The following is a 21,345-nucleotide window of genomic DNA, read 5'->3' on the forward strand; positions in this document are numbered from 1 at the left end:
CATGCTTTGGTGACGTCCCACATAGCAGAACCAGGAGGACCTACAGGTAGAATATACAACTATGTACTGAGGGGCTTTGGGGAGAAGAATAAGAAAAAAAAAGATGGGCAACAGATGTGAGCTCAGGGCCAATCTTCCTCACCAAAAAGTATACCTTAAAAAAAAAACCCCCAAACCCTCTATTTTGGAGAAGCTGAACTTCAAAATGGAACAAGACCTTGCACAGTGTTCAATTCTCTTTGAGCTCCACCTGGCACAGGAGTATGGGGCCGTGTGCGTCCCCCTCTCCCTGGGAAGATGCAAGCACTTTGCGCAGAGGTGCATTTCTCACTCCTCCTGGCTTTGCAAGAGCTTGAAATGAGTAGCTGATGACAATAAATAAGTTCCCCAATTTTGCCCTTGGTTACTTATTTAAAGGACTTAAGCAGGAATGAGATGGGGAGGCAGGTGCTGCACAGAGCAGCCCATGATGGTTTCTCAATTCTTGAATGAAGAGGATCTCACATATCTCCCCAGAGAACCTGGGCTTTCTCATCTAGAAGTTATTCCGATGAATAAAACCACACAAAGAAATTACTTAGAGAGAGGAACATTTCAAGATCTCGGAATATCTAAAAGTAAAGGCCAAAAGTCAGAGGTATGGTATGCCCTTACATAAACAGATGTCAGAAGTAACCGCCTATGAAATGAACAAAAAAGCAGACGCAGATCTAATCAGACATTTGAGATTGACCACTTCTGCAGAAATTCAATTAAAAATGAAGCAGTGTTACTGAAGAAATTTTTTCATAGAAAAACAAATGTTAAGATTTTAATAAGAAATTACCAGTGAATTAGAACAGCTAGGATTACTTAGTTTCCAGGAATAATATCATTTTGGGTATATGACTATATTTTTTAAAGAGCATTAAAATTTAAACTCAATTAACTGAAGGGAATTTAGATTTATTAATGTCCAGTATACTGGGGTCTAAATGGAAAAGGTCCATTTCTGGTCCTTTCACTGCCTAAATTTAAAGAAAGTTTATGCATCAGTCTAAACACAGTCAGCCTACTTTTAGCTTCAGTCAAGCTCCAAACTCCCCTCCCCCAGGGCTTGTGGACAGTAAGTTGTTAGTGATTAATACAGAGAAGAGAAAGAGAGAGTTGATCAGGACCAAGGGCACACTTCCCTATTGAGCATGGTGGACACCTGAAGACCAGAGGGGTTTTATGGAAAGAATTCAGGTTCTTTGAGGAGAGGGCCACAGGGTCAGGAGTCCACGCAGGAGGGTGGGTGTGTGGGTGTGTACACCTCAAACATTTTCTAGGAAATTAGGCAGGTCAAGGGGTCCAGACTCAGCACTGGATTTGGGATGTAAATCAAACATGGTATATAGAGATTTTATTCTTATTTATTCTCTTTTTTGTCAGCCATCTCTTAATATCACAGTTTCATGGTATGATCTTAGTGTAATTAAACTCTAGTTATCAGGTCAAAGTCAAAATTACAGAATGAACTCTATGCCGTTTCAAATACAATGACGATTGATGAAGTCTGTGGGGATGACCTGGCGGCAGCCGACCTAAGACGTTCAAATAGTTTGTTGTCTGACATCAGCCCTTGGGGTGCATGCTGAATACCCAGGGTTAGACCTGGGCTTTTCTGCATTCTGACACGTAACAGGCACTTATGAAACATCTCTTCACATATCTCCCCTCATCTTGGCTGATTGGATTTGATGCAGAAAACCAGAGCCTTTGGCCTCAGGTTCAGGAAGCTGGAGAGGAACAAGAGAACGCACAGATCTAAAGGGTGGTCTCTCATGTTCCAGGAGAAGACCCTTTTTGCCTGGTGCTGCTGACCAACCCCAAGCCCTGGTGGCCACCTTCATCCCAGAGTAGGCCTTCTTACAAAGACGGCTGATGATGAGAGGGGAGAAGCCGGGCGCTGGTGGCAGTGAAGGTGGCTCCCCACATCCTCCCCACAAGGACACAGGAATAAGGCAAGTGGAGAAGGTCTTCTTCAGACCGTCGGTTAGTCTGTGATTTCCAGACACACAAAAGCCTGGGAGAGGGGCTGTGCTCCATATATGAAGAAAAGAGACAAGCTTTTAAAATAAAGATCATCAGGGGCCGGCCCGGTGGCTGAGTGGTTAAGTTCACGCACTCCACTTCGGCAGCCCAGGGTTTAGCCGGTTCGGATCCTGGGCGTGGACATGGCACCGTTCATCAGGGCATGCTGAGGTGGCGTCCTACATAGCACAGCCAGAAGGACCTACAGCTAAAATATACAACTATGTATTGGGGGGCTTTGGGGAGAAAGAAGAAAGAAGAAGAAGAAAGACTGGCAACAGACGTTAGCTCAGGTGACAATCTTAAAAAATATATATATATATTTAAAAATAAAGATCATTCTTTAAAAAACCTGTGGCAACCTGGGGAATGAAGGTGAGTACATAAGCAATACCTCAATCAACTAGAATACATGCTTCAGGAGGCCAGAGAATGGAGAGTGAATCATTAAACCAGAAAAACAAAACCAACTGAGTTCTTGCGTCTAAAACCTTCACAGGGCAGTCACAGCAGCAATGTCAGGAGGATGCCATTTCTCAGCAACATCGGGAAAACAGAGAAAACAAGCAAAAGGATGCCCACACTGGGAACAGGGAAGCTCTATTTTATATCTCTTTTGTTTTAAGAGAAAATGACCTGTTTTGAAGTCCATTTTGGGATAGGCAAATAAAGCAGAACGGTCAAAGCCAGGCTAACAGAAGACAGAATAAATAAGAAAAAGTCCCCGCCCTCAGACTCCCTTCTGACAGTGATAGATAAAAATGTACGCACATGCATTGCTAAAAAAATTTTTTTGATTCTAGTCTATAGGGAATGCTTCTGAAAAATATGTACTTCATTAAAATAGACTACAGAGGAAAATAAAATGTGAAAAAACGGAGCTGTTTTTAAAAGGGGAGTAGTGCCTGCAATGTGCTTGAAATTATCCTTATTTTTCATCTGTCTAGCCAAAATGCTTTTCTGCTCCTAACCCCCTCAGCTCATTTACCACAGCTTTGACTATGCCATATTTTTTTGTTTCTGTAGAGAAAATATCTCACCTTTATGCCACGTCTCTCCATATTCGCCACCTCCTCTGATGTTGGCCACAGCAAGGACACCGCCCATGTGTCTCACAAAGATAAGCCTGGACACACTGAGAAACAGTAAAAATAGTTAACCTTTCATTAACCTCCTAGTAAGGACGGTGCTGTCTCCCTTCATCTCAAAATAAATAAATAAATAAATAAAACAATAGCCCCAAAGACGTTCCATATGTAATATCACCTAAATAGGAGCCCAATAGTTTTATATTACTTGATTAAAGTGAAAATATATAACTCCTGATTAATGTTTAACTGCAAAGCTCATACATTTTCATGAGCATTCAGAATATTTCATTTTTCTATATTGGTAAATATTTCACTATACGAAGTGGGAATATGCAATTCATAATGCAAACAGAAAAAACCAGAGGCCCTTATTTCATACGGAATCCATATTTTATATTTTTATTTTTTAAATTGTTTTTGAGGAAGATTAGCCCTGAGCTAACATCTGCTGCCAATCCTCTTTTTTTTTTTTTTGCTGAGGAAGACTGGCCCTGAGCTAACCTCCATGCCCATCTTCCTCTACTTTATATGTGGGATGCCTACTACAGCGTGGCATGCCAAGCAGTGCCATGTCCGCACCTGGGATCCAACCCGGCGAACCCCAGGCCACCAAAGCGGAATGTGCTCACTTAACTGCTGCGCCACCGGGCCGGCCCCTGAATCCATCTTTTAAACAACTATCTTGGGAACCAAAATACCACCAGCCATGTGACACAGCCCTGGTGGCAATGGTGCTGGCTTATAGGAACACCCAACAGTGGCCCTGCTACCATTTTTTCCAGTCTCTCTCCAAATTGTTACAGTTGGAAAAAAGAAAGCTGTTTCCAAAACATGGATTTTAAACAGGTTTTCCAGTTTTACAGAAATTTAGATGGGGAGTTAGACAACAATGGGTGTATTGAGAGGTAGAGGAGATCAGTGGAGTGTTCAAGGCTCGAGAACGTTTTCTAGAAATAAACAGAAGAAACCATAGCACAAAGCTTCCAGGAAAAAGAGTAAGTTCTTTGGAAAATTTGGATTTTATGTTTTTCTCCTCTTCTTTCCCCTCTGACCCTAATGATGCTGAGTGACATTTATTTTTCTATTTGCTGTGAGTTAAAATTAATTTTGCTTTGAGAACTATTTCTGAAAATTTCATCACTCTTCCTTTTAGTTGGGGAAACCATGGGCTTCTGCAACCTGAGGCTCTAGATGGTCTCGGTGCTAACTTTGTGGATCTTGAGGATGAAGAGGAAAGGAGAGTGGGGGTAGGTGTCTGACCATACAACCATACTGTATTGGCCAAATGGATTTTCAATCACCTGGTCTTCTTGTCAACATTTTTCATGCACCCCTGATGGTCTCTACTGAAATTACCAGCATAGCTACTGCATTCTGGGATAAAAATGGTACAGGGGCCCTTCCTTACTTGTATCTAGATTCCTGACACAGCAGGCTTAATAAATAAAGGAAAACTCTGCTTTATTGCTCTTTGCAGATATCACATTTTTTACAAGACCCCTCACCAGCAAAAAGATTACGACTTGCAGTTTTAGATTAACCCTCACAGAGAATAAATATGGCGTATGGTTTTACCCCACAGACATGGACATACCCATGAAATAGCGAATCTCATTGCCTGGGAAACTCTCGGACAAGAGATAGGAGGCCCGTCTGCGGCTCAGGCCCTGCCCAGCACGATGGCTGGTCCAGAGGAGACATCACAGAACGTAGAACGGCGGTGTCATTGTACAGCAAATGAAGAGCCACCGTTACTACCCTCTTCTAACTCGCTTCCCTTCAATTATCTTATGAAAATACTGTTTTACATGATGATTTTGCACTTTGATCAGCTCCTCACTAACTAGAGGATAAAATCAATCTCTTGAGCTGCATGTTCCAGGCAGTTCACAATTTGGCTATAAACGACTTGCGGGGCAGGGACTATATTCATATACTTCATCCAATCCTAAATCATCAGCAGAGTGCTCCACTGATATCAAGTGCTCAAAACAAAGTAACAGTTTTCTTCTATTCAGATTTGGGACAGCTGATTGAATCTACTCAATTTATGTCCTGGTAGTCACTAGTCTATGACTTTCTTCCCTAATAGGATCAGATTTCATGTGAGGCTCTATTTAGAAATTGGCTTCAAGCTGGTCTTGCTGGTAGGAGATTCCTTGTTTTTATTAAACACGCTCAAAGCAGATTCCATCTTATACTGTGAATGGGATATTAAAATCAAGTTTGCAAATAACTGATAGAAGATATTTATGTAAACAAGAGCAAATGTACAAATGCAGACTTTTCTCCCTGAACCTAAGTTATTGGGAAATAATCGCAGACCTCAGGTGACACCAACCTTCTGTGGCATCTACAGCCTCAGCATCTAGTTCTCAAACAACCTATTCCACTGAAGACACAAGGCTAGCTTGCAATGATCCTGAAATTCCTGACCAAAAATGCACGTAGTTAACACGTAATCCTGCCCCTCCACGAAAACAAGCAAGAAATATAGAGTTTAATATATTAGAAAAACATGATTTAGTAGACTAGTCTCTGGTTTCTTTCTGCTGTATGGAGAGCATCAAATACACGCTGAAGTTCCAAGAGTGGTTTCCAAGAGTGGTCCATGCTTACCTGTAGTTGGGTGTAATGGATATGTTGAAGCCACCGTAGCCATATAAGAACGCAGGATGAGAGCCATCCAATTTTATGCCCTTTTTATGCACAATAAACATTGGAATCTTTGTACCATCCTTGCTAGGGTAGAAAATCTAGAACAGAAGAAAGCAGAATAGATCTAGTATTACTTAGTAAACACTTGCATGCTTTTAAATGAGAAAAATATACAGGGAGTAAATTCTCAGTTCAAGATGTAGAGTCACACAGCAAAAATCCAGTACCACTCAGGGTGTTTGATGATGAAGCATCTTTCACTTTTTATGGAGATGGTGTGGAGTAGTGAAAAGCACATGGGTCTGAAAATAGGAAGATTTTAAATCTGAATTCTTATTCCGTAACCATTTAGCTAACTGACCTGGGGAAGCCATTTATTCTCTCTCAGCCTCAGTTCTTCATCCCAAATTGGGGCCATCACGGCCACCTCTTATGGCCTTTGCGAGGCCCACCGAAGGGAGCAGACACTGAGTCTCTGCTCCTGATTGTCCCTCCCAGCGCTGGACAAGTGGGATTTGGCCGTCCTAACCGAACAGTTCAATCTAGGGAGATTTCTTTTCTAAAAAACAACTTCATATTCAACTTCCTCCCTATACGTTAGGACACAAATCTTCATTTTTCTAGGTTCAGCCATTTAAATAAATGCTAGCAACAACAACACATATACGGCTTAGAGAGTAGATGAGGAGCAAAACAGAAATCCTATTATTATTCCTGATAAAATAAAGACATTTTCTCCAGTATTTTTAATTAAGGCTCATGAAACTTTCCTGCATCTGGGCAACCTCAGGCAAGTTCAGTCAACATTTCTATATTCATTACTTTATGGATAAAAAGGAATAAGAGGAAAGGGGTAAGAAAGAGAACACTGAATGCTATTCAAGGGATAAGCCATAGAATAAGTGATAAGCCACCAAAAGCTGATAATGGCTTCTTCCAGACAGAAAATCTGTAAATAGCTTTCTCTTTGGGCAAACATGGTATCTTTACCCCACCTGACACCTGGCAAGTGCCCCAGATCGGAAATGTCTTGCTGACCTCACATGTTACAGTCAAGAACATAAACCTTTACGCGTAAGGTGACTTTGCAGCCATATTCTACCCAAATCTTTTTAAGGTGGCAGTTCTGTTGTAGAAAGCTGCCACAAAGACCTTGGAAACAAACAGTGGGGGGCAGGCAGGAGAGAGGGAAGGCGATGAAGATTTGGAGAAAGGCACTATAGGGCCACAGTAAATGCCTGCAAGTCTGCAGTTTCGTGAAACTTGCTAAGAAATAGTAGTAGAAAAAGCATTTGTTTCTGGGGGCTGGCCCCGTGGCCGAGTGGTTAAGTTCGCGCGCTCCGCTGCAGGCGGCCCAGTGTTTCGTTGGTTCGAATCCTGGGCGCGGACATGGCACTGCTCATCAAACCACGCTGAGGCAGCGTCCCACATACCACAACTAGAAGAACCCACAACGAGAAGTATACAACTATGTACTGGGGGGCTTTGGGGAGAAAAAGGAAAAAATAAAATCTTTAAAAAAAAAAAAAAAAAAGCATTTGTTTCTGACTTTGAGGAGAAGTACTAGAGAGACATAAATTTGACAGTTTAGGAAACACGGAGAATATTCTGCAGAGTTCAAAATTATCAGAAGGGACACAGTTTTATTAAAGTCATCTAGTGCCAATTAGCAGCCGCTAATGGAGTGTAACTGTGTGGGTGGTACAAATAAATGCAGAGTAAGAGGAAGAGGTTCCAAGTGCTTGGCTGAGGCTAACGAGCTAAATACTCCAACTCAGACTTGGGAAGAATTTGGAGCGCTCTAACCACAGAGGCAACAGCACTGAAGGAGTAAGGGGGCAAATGTCTCCCACGATTCTACCTTAACTGAATCATCTGTTCGACAAATAGTGTTCCCTCCAGCTAGCCCCCAACTTCCCACCTGTCCTCAACTCCTGCCTGGCACCTAATCCTCCCCAGTCCAGCTCACCCCCTCAGGAAACACCTCCTCTGCACCCCGCTCTTGAGCCAGTCAGCAGGACCGATGCACCCCTAGTCCCCACTAGGCTGACTCTGGGACCCTTCTTCCGTTGGCAAAGTGCCCCATCTTGTTGCTGTGTGACAGTTTGGCTTCCTCCTCTGGTACCACTTTTCTTGCTACCACCTGTAGGATATCCAATGCCTTCAGGTTGGTCTGCAACTCTCCCATCTGGCTCCAGGACAAAGGCATCCTTTTCGAATGCCATCAAAAGCACAAAGTCCCCTTTATGCCCGTAGTTGCAAAAATATATCCAAATTTTAAGTTGGTGCGGTTCACATGTTAAAATAACATTTTGAACACTGTCCAAAAGTGAAAGGGCACTGTGAAGACGATTACAATAAAATCATCTTCAAGAAGACTCCTTACAAGAAGGCTATTTCGGACATGAAATAAACATACACCACATGCATATGCGTGTATATAGATTTTATCCAATCTCTCTCTCCACACACACAACAGTATTCCATGCCATTTCCATTTATAGAAGGACAATTGATAAACCTTAACCTGACTCTCCAGTAAAAGGGCAAACTGAATCCTGAGTCTTGAAACTATGGAAGGAATCCATGTGGACATTTTAGAAATAGTCATTAAAAATAGCCCAGCCATTTTCCACCATGCACTTTCTACTCTTTGACTTAACGGAAACTGGATTCCTCTTGAAGCCACTTCCTTCAAAACTTTTCTTTAAGAGGCTCTGTGAGTATTTTCTTTCTCACTGCTCTGGATTTGCTCAGTTAGGAGGAGAAGACAGCAAACTCCTCGTTTCCTTATGTTCCCCAAACCAGGCCAAACCGAAAAGCTCCACTTAGAATCTACACCAGTGGTTCTTAAACCTTATTGGCCGGGGCTAAGCATCTGTGATGTTTCCCAGGCTTCACTCTCAGAAATTCTGATTCCACAGGCCTGGGTGGAGCCCCTAAGGCTGTGGATTTAGCATGTCTCCTAGCTACTCTGATGCAGGAGGATCTGAGCTCAAAAAACTAGTCATACCCTTTGCTTTTATCACTCCCTCTATCCTTGTCAATTCTATCTACTAAAACCAGGGATTTTTGCACAATCCTTGACAATTCAATATATGACTTTATACTTTATCCAGTTCTGCGATTTTCTTCAGTGTCTTTAACAATAAAATTGATGACCAGTCCAGCATCCTGACCTTACAGACGCTTGAATCCTACCGATGTTTGAATGCCTTAATGTCAAGACCTTTGCTTCTACCCCACCGTATTCACTTGTTCATTCAAATATCTGCTGTGTGTGCATTATGTGCCAGGCACTGTGGCACATCTGGAAGATGTACAGACGGACAAGACTTGGATAATTCCTTCTCTCGGGGGACTTAAAGTCTATGATACAAACCAAGAGGCACTACAGACACCCGTCACCTTGGCCCTTAGAACTTGCAACTCTTCTGTGAGGAACTCTGACGCTCCCCCTCTGACTCCAACGTGTTCTTTCACCACCTCCTTCCCTTCCTCACTCCTGAGGTCGCTGCCTTTTTAAATTTGTGACTCTTATTACAACATTCAGTCCTTATACGCTCTCTGGCTCTGTCAGCCTCCCTTGGGCTTTCTTGCCCAGCTTGTGACCCTTAGCGAGCCCTTTAAGTGTCATTAATACCTGAAATCCTCTAATTCTAACCTGACTCACTGGATTCCTTCTCCTCCTCCAGGCTGCTGCCACTCAGGAAATGCCAACTCACTTCATCACAAATTAATAAGACTTGAACTCACGGGCTCTGAACTTATTATGCCTGATGTCTCTTTTTTTCTTTCCCTACATGAATTCCCTATGTTTTTCCTTCCTTGTCTTTTCCTTCTTATGTCTTTCCTAAATGTCTTCCTTATACCTCCATTAATCCTAAATCAATTCCAGAAAAGCTGTTTCCAATGTTTGCCATTTTCTTCCATCCCCAACACCACCCATGTGCATCCCCTACTCTCTGGACTTGCCTGTCTTCAGAGGCCATGTGGTTGGGATTCTTGAAAAACCTTCCCCAACCTCACTTACCCTCTACATCCCCAGAGAAAGAAGGCTCACTCAGTCAGCCTTGATTCCATTCCTTACCAACTCCACCACTCCCGCACTCTTCCGATTACCACAACTTTTTCTTTTTGTATTTTCTCCCTTGTCTTGGCATACAACAGACTCAAATTTCTCCTGTTCTGTACGATAAAACAAAAAGCTCAAACCTGTTGTATTGACCTGTCTGTCCCTCAAAGCTAAAATTCCATCTTCCTCTTCCTTCCTGATCAAACACGTCCACAGTAACCGACCCCCACAGCTCACACCTTCCTATCTCATTTACTCCTGTTTCCACCACTACTCTCTCAAAGGACATCCATGAACGTTCTCGTCTTTCTCCTTGCCCCTCCATCCCTACCTCTACCTCAGTGGTGTATATGCTTCCCAACTTTTTCATAAGCTTATAGACATACCTATTTATATACATTAACACATACACAGGTTATTATCATGTGGCAATACAGAATCAGGCTAACATTGGGCTGCAACTTATTGTTCCTCTCCTCACTTAGCAAGATATCACGGAATTCCCTCCAGGTTCAAACACCCAGATTTACCTCACTAAAAAAGTGGTTGCCTAGTATTTCATGGTATGAATGTACAAAAATTTATTTAACCATTTGCTCAGTGATGGATATTCAGACTATTCTTTGTTTTCATTATTATCAGCAATGATGGAATAAATCCCTTTTAGATAAATCTCGTTGAATCCTGCTATGATTTCTGTAGGATATATTCTTAGACATGAGATTATTATACCAAAGTGTGTGTGCATTTAAAAATTCAATAGATTCTGACAGGTAATTCTCTAAAAACTGTATCAGTTTAAGCTCCTAATGACAATGATATACCTAAGTGTCTATTTCTCATTAGCAGTGGATGTTAAAATGGATTTTAATTTTTGCTAGTCTAAAAGGCAAATATTACCATCTCAATATTGCTTTAAGATTAAGTTTTTAAAACTACCAAACATTTTGATCTATTAGTCATTTTATCTCTCTTCCTCAGGATCTGAAGCCCCAAACCCTGGGCCACCAAAGCGGAGCACGTGAACTTAACCACTCGGCCATGTGGCCGGCCCCTGCCTACCCTTTTATTGTTACTTTTCTCATTCATTTATAGAAGCTCTTCTAACATTAAGGATATTAGCCTTTTTTCTACCACATGTTTTATTGTATTTCCTCCCAGTCTAAAACCTGTTTTTTAACTTTCTTTGTATACTTTGAATACAGATACCACATATATGCATACGACCCCTTCACTCGAGGTTATAAAAATATTTGTCTATATTTTCATTTTGAATTTTTACATTTATATTTTTAATCCAAACGGAGTTTATTTTTACATATGGTCTGGCATCTAACTACTTTTCCCCAAACGGCCAACTATTACACACCATTCACTGAAGCATTATTCTTTCCCCCACTGCTCAGAAATGCCATTTTTGGACTGGATTCTTGCCAGGCCTCATCTGTCTTGATCCCTATCTGCCGACTGCTTCTTTGGCTTCCAGGGTGGAGTAGGTCTCTGGTTCTTTTTTTATTTCTCAAATTCTTTTTCAGTCTACTTAACTGATCCATTACCAGCTCTTCTTCCTTCTGCCAAATGCTACTGTTTTGCAATTTTCTATACTTTGGTCTCTTTTCTCTCTGCAAATTCCTCCTTTGCCATCTCAGAGAGTGCCGAAAAAGTACCCTGAGCTGAGGACCTTTATGTCCACAAGTGCAGGCCCACATGAGGGGCTGGTTAGAAAGCCTCTCGCGTTGCCTCGACTCACGGGCTGTGGTCTCACGTGGTGGGTGGCCCGTCTACACCTCCAAGTCAACATGCCCTAGATACGGCTGTGTCCGTGGTCCTCCCCGGGGCTCTCTTATACAGGCTAGTAGCGGTGGTCTCTGATTTCACTGGCTTCTCAGCCCCCCAAGTGCCAACTCTCAGAATCATATCTTGTCAAAAAGGACCCCCACACTCAGGCGCTCATTCAGTCATTTCAGTTCTCACAACCTGGACCCTCTCCTCCCATTTGTAGTGGCAAACCTGCTCAGAATTCTCCATTGCACTAGCCTCAAAACCAACTGGTCTCCCTGACTCCTCTCATTCGCTAAAGTGGAGTCGTGGTAGGAATAGACCCTTAAAGTATTATTAGTAACATACAAAAATTATAATGAGCTATGTATATATATATATATGTATATATATATAAAAAATAAAAAAGCCGTAAGTGCGTGATGAGTAGACAATTGCCAAAGCTTAAATCCACGTGTTGTTTTTCAATTATTCAATAATTTCTTGCCACCACAATACTCAGGTTCAAGTTAAAAAGCAAAAAAGATTTACTTTTTTCCTCATACTTGTAACCAAATGAGAGAGAGCTGACAATACACATCCATTCTTTTTGAGTGTCCACTGAGGGCACAGCCCTTTGATGGAATGCCAAAGCTTTTACAGGATCCTTAATGGACAGGAAAACAAAGTGCTCACATGGGATCTAACAGGCGCCCACCTGAGTAATAGAAAAAGTCTGTCTGTCATCCAGGGCTAATGGCTCATCACGGGAAGCTGACGGGCTCTGTCTTCCCTTCTTCCTGTCAGGAGCAGAGCAAATGGGTTGTCTTGATAGATCCAGTTCAACAAGGAGCCAGGGACAGCCACAGGCTCTGTCCCCTGCACACCCTTCCACCTTAACAGGCTACAAGCACCACCAAAGAATCTATGAGAGACAGACTGTCTTTGGAAGCACCCATGAGATCTCATGAGAGGGACTCTTTTAGCCTGTTTCAATATGAAACCTTCATCTGGGACACTGCAAATAAAAAACAAACATCATCCAAAGGATTCAAAGCCACAGTTAGTGCTGGACGTTAGTGAGCCAGCCAAAGGTTGGTCAAACACTGAATTAAGAAAGCGGCCTTTCTTAATTTTGTTTTCCTCCCCTTTAAAATTTAAATTCTTCACTTTGGAGACTCTCACAGCAGCATAACGATGTTATTCCACATCTAAAACCAAGACCATTCAGTGCGGCAAGGCAATAAGGAGCCACACCCTCTGGGAAGCCCACAGTTTCTCGACAGAGGACAGCAATGGGTATTTTCTGAGCGGTCTCAAGGCTGTGCCACCTCGTAAAGAAAGCTGGTGTCAGTTCTTTCTCAACCCTGGGGAATTAAGCTGATAATCCCAAATCCCAAACATTCGAAAGTGTTTCAGATACAAGGACCTCATCTAGCTGGTCACCCTCTCTCATTTTACAAATGGCAAACCTAAGATCCACGAAGATAAGATAGCTGCCAGTTACACTGCCAGCTCATGGAAGATTACCACCCAGGTCTCCGAAGGCCCTGGCCCAGAGTTTATCCTACTCTATCCCAAAGGAATTCACTTCAAGCAATTACTTACTTGTAAACAGCTTTATTGGGTGTAATTTAGCAAAATTTTGCAAATGTTAGAACCTCTGGCAGAGATTTAATAGATTTTTTTTTTAAGATTTTAATTTTTTTCCTTTTTCTCCCCAAAGTCCCCTGGTACATAGTTGTATATTCTTAGTTGTGGGTCCTTCTAGTTGTGGCATGTGGGATGCCGCCTCAGCATGGCTTGATGAGCAGTGCCATGTCCGCGCCCAGGATTCGAACCGATGAAACCCTGGGCCGCTACAGTGGAGCGTGCGAACTTAACCACTTGGCCATGGGGCCGGCCCCTATTCTTCTTTTTTTTTTTAAGACAATGATCACCCATCTCCAGAGAATCCAGGGGTTGAATATTCTGCCAGAGATGCTTTGCTTTATTTGCTTTTCTGTTTTTGTTACCTTCTTGAAAAGGAGACTTATTCAAGTGCGTCAAAAGCCATATTCCAGATACAGGAGTTATTATGTATTTATTCTTTTAAACAAAATGAGTCTGCTTGGAAAGACGATCCTTCTCCAAAGAGTTATCAGTGTTACCATCTTGAAGACAGATTATTAAAATGATAATAAAAATCCCACTATATCCTGCTATGCTGTTCTACTTAAAAAAATTCAGTTTCAATAGCAGTATTTTAAAAGGCTTAACAGACACAATTCATTTCACAAATGAAACAAAAAATGTTTGAGAGAATCATGAAGAAAACATCAACTTTCTAAGTAATTAGTTACATTTAAAGTAGCTTCTTTTGCTTAAAATTTTTGCTAAAAATTTGTTTAAAATTTTGCACATTTAAGACCACAATCTAATGAATGATTGTTTAACAGATAAGAGCTCATGAATCCTTGTGCTGAATCCTTTAAATTAAAAAACTACTAAGGAAAAGAGAGAAAAGGTATACATTTATATAAAGTACATAGTCAAAAATGTCAGAAGTGACCCATCCCTATCGTCAAGTGCGACCTTCCAGAGGCATCACCCAATACAAAGGGGCGTTATTCTGGAAGCGTGCTTGGCACCAGATGGCAGTCACTGAACATGTGTGTGTGGCTGTCTTAACATGTGAATTTGGTTTCAAACAGATGAAATAAAAGCATCTTCCTTTAAAGGAAAAACAGGAGCAAGTAAACAAAACAAATCAAGGGAGCATTACTGTTCTTCAAGGGAATGACATCAGTTATGAAAAGATCAGCTCTCTCTACTAAAATGATTACTTTTCTTGAGATGAGTACATTTTGTAATAAAATCAATTTTGCTCAGACATTCAGACATGCGCAACCATTTAAGCTCCCAAAAACAAACAATCTTCAGCTCCACATTTGATCTAGTTTTCAGATTTGGTGCCCCCGAGGCAGATGCCAGGCCTCTGATGCTCACCAGTACCGGGATGCGTTAGTACATAAAACACAGAGGTAAACTGCCCAGGGCAAGCCCTTCGGGGAGCAGAACATCTGGTGACAGCAGCTCCTGCCTAATTTTAGCACCTGACAGGTTTAAAGGAGAATGTTCATAAAAGGGTGCTGAGCTTCCCTTTTTATCGGAGTTGACAGAGGCCACTTGTGTGGCCTGTGCTAAGTGCGGCAAATACGTCTGACAAGGAGCAGAGCTGCTCAGAAATTCCACTGTCAACGCAAACGGGAACAAGACATTCCATTACCCAAAGAGCTGGGCAGAAAGCAACCTCTGTGCCCCGATTATCTTGTAAAACAAAAGTATATGAAGAACTTCCTAGGACTTTTAGGAGGCACTGCACATTTCTGTTCTGTGCTTAGGTTAAAAATGCTAGCCTGGCATTAGAAGGTTGTAATCCTATCTATTTTCCAGGCATTTAATTTGGGAGGAGGAGGGTGGAGTTTCAGAGTCACCTTTGGGCAGAAGTGGGGAAATTTCTGTTGCAGATCGTTTAAGTTTGCTTTTCAAAGGATGGCTGGACATTTTTCTAACAGTGGAGATTTAAAAACTCCCATGGGCCACCTCAGTAACAGCAAAGTCAGTCCATTGAAAAATCTGCTTCAATTTTTGGTACATTTCTTGAGCACCAACAATGTGCTAAGTGCTGTACAGATAGTCTCTGCAGAAATGCATCAGCTCTCAAAGGCTCAGCCGTCTGTTCTTTGGAATAATGAGCTTATTCCCAGTCTCAAACTGTGGAGCAAGAAGTGAAATAGCAAGTGGAAGGTTCTGAATACAGGAAAAGAAAGACAGTGGTAGAGGCAGAACTGGATCGCGGCACTTTGATGCGCTTATCTGGAGTTTAGAGGTATTCAGATATTTTGAGGTAGAAAGACATCGAGGACTACAGTGAATAAATATGACGATGGCAGAACATAAAAGCCGTCTTCAGTTCTACTGCTCTGATCTGTTTGTGGTTGATGCAAACACATAATCAGACACTTTCATAAAAGCAAAGGACCTACTATACGCAGAGGTTCAGAGAAAGCAGCTTCTGTTTTTGTAATAGGCATTGTTTCTAGGGGTGTTCTTGCAGAACGCATAAAATGCCCCATAATAAAGGCTCCCCACAATGGGATTTAGGCTGCACGTGGAATGCATGTGTGTTTGTTTTGCTCTTAATGAAAACAGTAGGACGAATCCATCATCAGCAGGTTATGAGCTCTGCACTGTTTGCATTCAGTAAACATTTGTTGAATGAATAAATGAGTAAGAATTGCACATCAAACATTCTCTTTCTGATCCTCCAAGTACCTATATCAGCTTGCCTCGGTTCCTGAGGCTCAAAGTCATCTTGAATGCCTCTCACACACCATCTTATCCCTGCCTGACTGCAGGATGGTCTTGTCTTCTAACAGGACTCCTGCTCCCAATCCCCAGGCACTTGTTACCAGATTCATCTCCCTGCGATAAAAAAAAATCTTCCTTTTACTTGAGGTCACGCCCCTATTGAAAACATGTGGCACCTCATTCTCTGCAAAACGAAGTCCACGTTTTAGACCAGTGATTAAAACTCTCCACTCCCTGCCTTCAACCTTTGTGAATCCTTCCCAACTTCAACGTCCTCTCCAACGAAACTGCCATTTCACATCTCCAGACCCCCACTGCCAATGTGGCATGCCTTTACAGACTAAAGCAGGACTGAAATAAGAAAAATTTCATTGGCTTTAGGAATTCACTGGGTTGACCCCTCCCTCCACTCCTACCCACTGCAGGCATCCCTGAAGCTACATCTCTGGCAGGTTTAACCTTTGCTTGGCTATATCCAGTAATGAGAAAGAAATTTTCAACAGCACCAATAATAGCTCATTTCATTTTGGAGCCTTTCTAATTGTTAGAAAGTTCTTCCTTACCTGAAAACATCAAAATAACTGAAAACACAGGGAACAAAAGTTAGCCAAGTCTCTGGAGCCAGAACCTAGTGACAGTAAATTCCTAATAAGCTGGCTGTCAACTAAAGTTTCCATAGATTTAAAAACAAATATTAAAATGCCTGACAGTTTGTATATTTTTCACAATAGAGTTTTCCTTAGTTCTTCCTTTGGTCAACATATATGTTATTTATTTTACTTGATTTGTTTAAAACACTTACATAGTTCTTACCATGTACCAAGCACTCTTCTAAGAGCTTTATAAATATTCCCTCATTTTAATTCACATAAGGTCTATACCATGAATACTTCCATTTTTTGGGGGGGGGGGTCACTCTGACCCAGAGAAGCAACTAGTCCAAGTTATACATCTCATAAGTAATGGACTCAGGATTTGAACCTGGGCTGACTGACTCTAGACTCCATGCTCTAAGCCACTGTAATCCCTTGGCCCCCCCTGCACCCTCTGTGGCACAGCTATTGTGCCCTCCTGTGTCTCCCTTCTGTGGCTGTGCATCTGTTCACCTCTGTACCTAGCATGGTGCCCCAAAGACAATGGGCACTTAGAAAACAACTGCTGGATAAATCCATAAATGAATCCTCAAACTGGGCCCTATCCTTCAATCAAACCACATAAGAAAAAGTATTCTGAATGGCAGTTCATTAAAAATATCCGTAAAAATAGAGCAGTCGAGAGTCTAGCATCAAAATGCTTGAAGCTGAAAAATAATAAAATACAAATTAATTCTGGGTGAGGCACTTACGAGACTGAATAAGCATGTATAAGGTCGCAAATTTCCAACTTATTACCAACGAAAAATATTTAACATCTGACATTTTCCTAACGTGCAGCTGTTAATCTATTAATTTAGCCACGCCATGGCAGATGAGCTTTATGGCTCCTCAACTGTTTAGTTATGGTAATTTACTGCCTGAGATTGCACCTGCATCATAAAAACCCGACAGGAATACTTGAAATCCATTTCAAATCCTCATTTACTCGAAACTGCGGCAGACCACTTATTTTATTGCATTAGAAAAGTAAAATTAATACTCAAAATGTTGAAAAGACAAACTGAGCCAGAATGTTCAATAACAGAAGAGGAGTGTGCAGCTTTAAAACTATGTCGCTAGTAGTTATGCACTCCTTAAAAGGGTGAACTATTAAAGAGAGACAGATGTTAGTGAGGAGAAAGGAGAGCAGTGTTTGTGCAATCAAGCGGTTCGCGGCTGTGGGGGGTGGGGATGAAACAGAACTGCATAGAGCCGAGAGTGGCCCTGAACTGAGGACACTATTGACCGAAGCCTGAGAACCAGGAAGCTGGCACAACCGTCCAATTACCACTTTCCATTTGTACATCCGAGGGGAAACTGAGGTACTGGGAAACACTGCGAGGAGCAAATGCACACAAAATAATTTTACTGCAGAAAAATGAATGCCTGGAATACTGAAAAGGTGAATATGGAAGGAAAATTCTCTGGCACCGAGCGAGACATTTATGTGAATTTCTGTTGGACACAGCCGGTGCTCCAATTACCTCTGATCCACTTCTACCTAGAGTCTCTCAGACAACACAAATGCAAATCACCAAAGTAAACTCCTCAGGTGAGTAAGAGGCAAGAAAGAAACCCATCACAGATGATTTCCAGTCGCTTAAAGAACATCATTAAGAAGCTCATGAGCACCCACAGTGCATTTCACTACCCCCACCGGGAAACACAGGGCCAGAAATGAACTCACGCTGGTGACACCAGGCTGCAAAGAGGTGGTCAATTAGAAGAGACAGAGCAGAGGCTGGGAGGAGCATCACCAATAGTTCCGGGGGAGGCAACTCACCAGGGGGCAGAAAAGAGGAAGGGGAAGAAAGGCAGGCAAATCACAAAGTTCAGAAATCCTGCTGTGAAGGTACAAGCACAGATTCTTCTCTGATTTATATTCTAAACTTGACTGTGTGAAGTGTTTTATATTTGTGCAGCAGCATAAAAATCTTATCAGCGAAGCCTATATAGTTTTTTCTTTTTTGATGGCTATGAAATGCCTCCCACCACTGTGTTTATCCCAGCACCATCATGATAGAAAGATCTTGCCTATTCATTTCAAAATGTTTTAAAATGTGGAAATAATATACTTTTAATTATACACACACACACACACCCCTTTTTATTACCACCAATAATCAAGGGGCATTAAGGTAATAAAAAATCAAAGTTCATGCAAAATGAAAGCTTAAGATGAATAATCAACTCACGTTCATGGAAGATCTAGAAAAGAACATCGTGCTGTACGAATGATAGACGGCTTTCAGGATGGTGGATGGGGACCATCTGATGACTATGAAGCATCAGGGGTGTGTGCAGAAAAGCTGGCTACAAAGCTAGCACACTGCATAAAAAAACTTTTATTTAGTGAATTTTGTGTAATATCCTGTGGGGGATTGGAATTGGCCACCCCAAGAGAAGTCTCTTTAGCATGAGGATTATTTTGGGCTGGTTACTCTTAAAAACTGCAGACATGGGGGCTGGCCCCGTGGCCAAGTGGTTGAGTTCGCGCGCTCCGCTGCAGGCGGCCCAGTGTTTCGTTGGTTCGAGTCCTGGGCGCGGACATGGCACTGCTCATCGAGCCACGCTGGGGCAGTGTCCCACATGCCACAGGTGGAAGGACCCACAACGAAGAGTATACAACTACGTACCGGGGGGCTTTGGGGAGAAAAAGGAAAAAAATAAAATCTTTAAAAAAAAAAAAACTGCAGACATGAGAGAAACTTTGAAAAGTGGAAGTTCCCCTTGCAAGAGACATTTACATTTGTAAAGGAAATCTCCATCTGTAAAGGTGTCTCCCTCTCTGTACCAGGAAGAAGGGGGGATGACCTTATCTCTAGAAACTCTTATCAATGCGGAAGGCAAGGACTTAAATCTGCACAATAACCTTACTCTTGTTTACTATACTTTTCTGGTAACCTCCCATAACTGACTCCCTCCACCCCCACCATCCTCTGTCTTTAGCTGAGGATGGTATTTAAGGTGAGAGCTTCCACCATTTTGGTGAGTTGCTCAGTTTTCCTGAGTTTCTCCATGTATACATGTTATAAAGCTTTGTTTAATTTTCTCCTGTTATTCTGTCTCATTTCAATTTAATTCATAGTCTGGCCAGAAGGACTTAGAGTGGGTAGAGGAAATGTCTTCCTCCCCTACAATCTCTACTATCTAGTAATTAACACACAAAGCCCAGGCCTGTAAGGAGACCCCTCCGTTAGAAGCAACTGGGCTCATGGCTCCACTCACAGCCTCTTCAGTCCATTGGTTCCTGACTTTCAGTGGCTGCTCTCACCATCAAATGCTCACAGCCAATCCCAGCACTGCCCAACCCATATACCCTGTGACTTCTCTGCAATACCATGCCAATCTCCTTGAAACTTCTCCCCCAGCTCCCATGATGCAAGCTTTCCTGGCTCCTCTTCCCCTGCCCCCATCCTTTAAACATGAGTGCTCCCTTGAGAATTTGGTCCTCTTCCCCCTCTATACACATGGTTGTGGTGTTCAGGCTGTGCCCATGGGGTCATCCACTACCACCACTGCCAGCCCTCATGACTCTCCCTGACTCCTGACCCTAATTCTTTGAGCACCTGGTAGATGCCACATGCGCATCCAGCACAGGCCCTTTCAAGGGCTCCCACTGTACAGGGGACAAAATCTCCTGCTCATCTCCTGCTACTGGGCTCCAGTGTGGTGCTGAAGATACCTCTGCTTTTGTACAAGCTCTCCTCCCTCCACTGCCTTTCCTGTCTGCCCAAAGCCTTTCCAGGAAGCCTTCTCCCAGGAGCAGTCTTAGATGCTCCTCCTCCTCTGGGCTGTCTTAGGACCAGTGATCAACTTTCCTATCTCTCCTACCATCAAATTGCTAAAAATATTTGATTGCATCCCCATTTCCCCTAGTAAACTCTATCCTTCTTTATATTCCCAGCACTGTCAGATACAGGTAGTAGCTTAGTAAATGTCTGTGAAATAATTATTTTTATTTACTTAAGCAATCTTTTCACCTAGTCATTCATTTCTCTCTTGAAAATTCCATTTTATTTAAATTCGTATTAGTCAGTGTAACTATCACTATCTTAAGCATCCTTTGGCTTCTCTCTCTGAGGCACAGGGACTTTTGGGACCTCACTTAGACTAACATAGCATGGAAAGACATTACAAGAAATATAAACAATGAAGAAGACAAGAACCATACATACAAATCAATAAAGACATTGAGAAGTGAAGAAGGAAAAGGAAATTGAATGCATGACATAAGAGGCTACTTTAGAAACCATGTTAGAGAAGACAAAAGCCACTTAGAAGGGAGAAAACTTAGCTTCAAAAGTGTGAGCAAAGGAATACAAAGAAATCCAAAGTAATGATCATAAACTCTCATAAAACATAACAAGGAATCAGTCAATTGAATTTGCATGCTGGTAGAATTGCTTTTGTCTTGCTCAACTTGTCTAAGTTTCCCACACATTTGTAAGTAGGCAATAACAGTGCAACAAATGTGTGTTAAGAAAATATAAAGAAAAACTTACTTGGATGCTGTAAAAGGGAGAGGTGGTAGTATTTCCTGCTTTGGTCATAGACTATGACCCAAAACACTCTTAAAGACTAGATCATACAATTCCAAAGAAGTACAGATGGCAGTAAACATTCTTCTTCTGACAATATTTGTTGGTTTTGAACAGAGAGAACCAATTACCATAGGAGAGAAGAGGGAGATGGTCCAAAAAAGAAATATTACAAGAAG

At 42.0% G+C, this 21,345-nt stretch overlaps 1 protein-coding gene across 3 annotated transcripts in view; it reads right to left on the reverse strand.

Moving 5' to 3' along the window:
• Positions 1-21,345, reverse strand: part of PREP (prolyl endopeptidase) — a 122,923-nt gene that overhangs the window by 8,223 nt on the left and 93,355 nt on the right. For all 3 annotated transcript variants that reach the window (XM_023650865.2, XM_070223621.1, XM_070223622.1), the window contains exons 11-12: positions 5,766-5,902; positions 3,096-3,190 (exon numbers count right to left, since the gene is read on the reverse strand). In XM_023650865.2, coding sequence (XP_023506633.1) covers positions 3,096-3,190; positions 5,766-5,902 — 232 coding nt within the window. The remainder of the gene's footprint in view (positions 1-3,095; positions 3,191-5,765; positions 5,903-21,345) is intronic.

Source organism: Equus caballus, chromosome 10, assembly GCF_041296265.1.
Source record: "Equus caballus isolate H_3958 breed thoroughbred chromosome 10, TB-T2T, whole genome shotgun sequence".
NCBI classification, from domain to species: domain Eukaryota; kingdom Metazoa; phylum Chordata; class Mammalia; order Perissodactyla; family Equidae; genus Equus; species Equus caballus.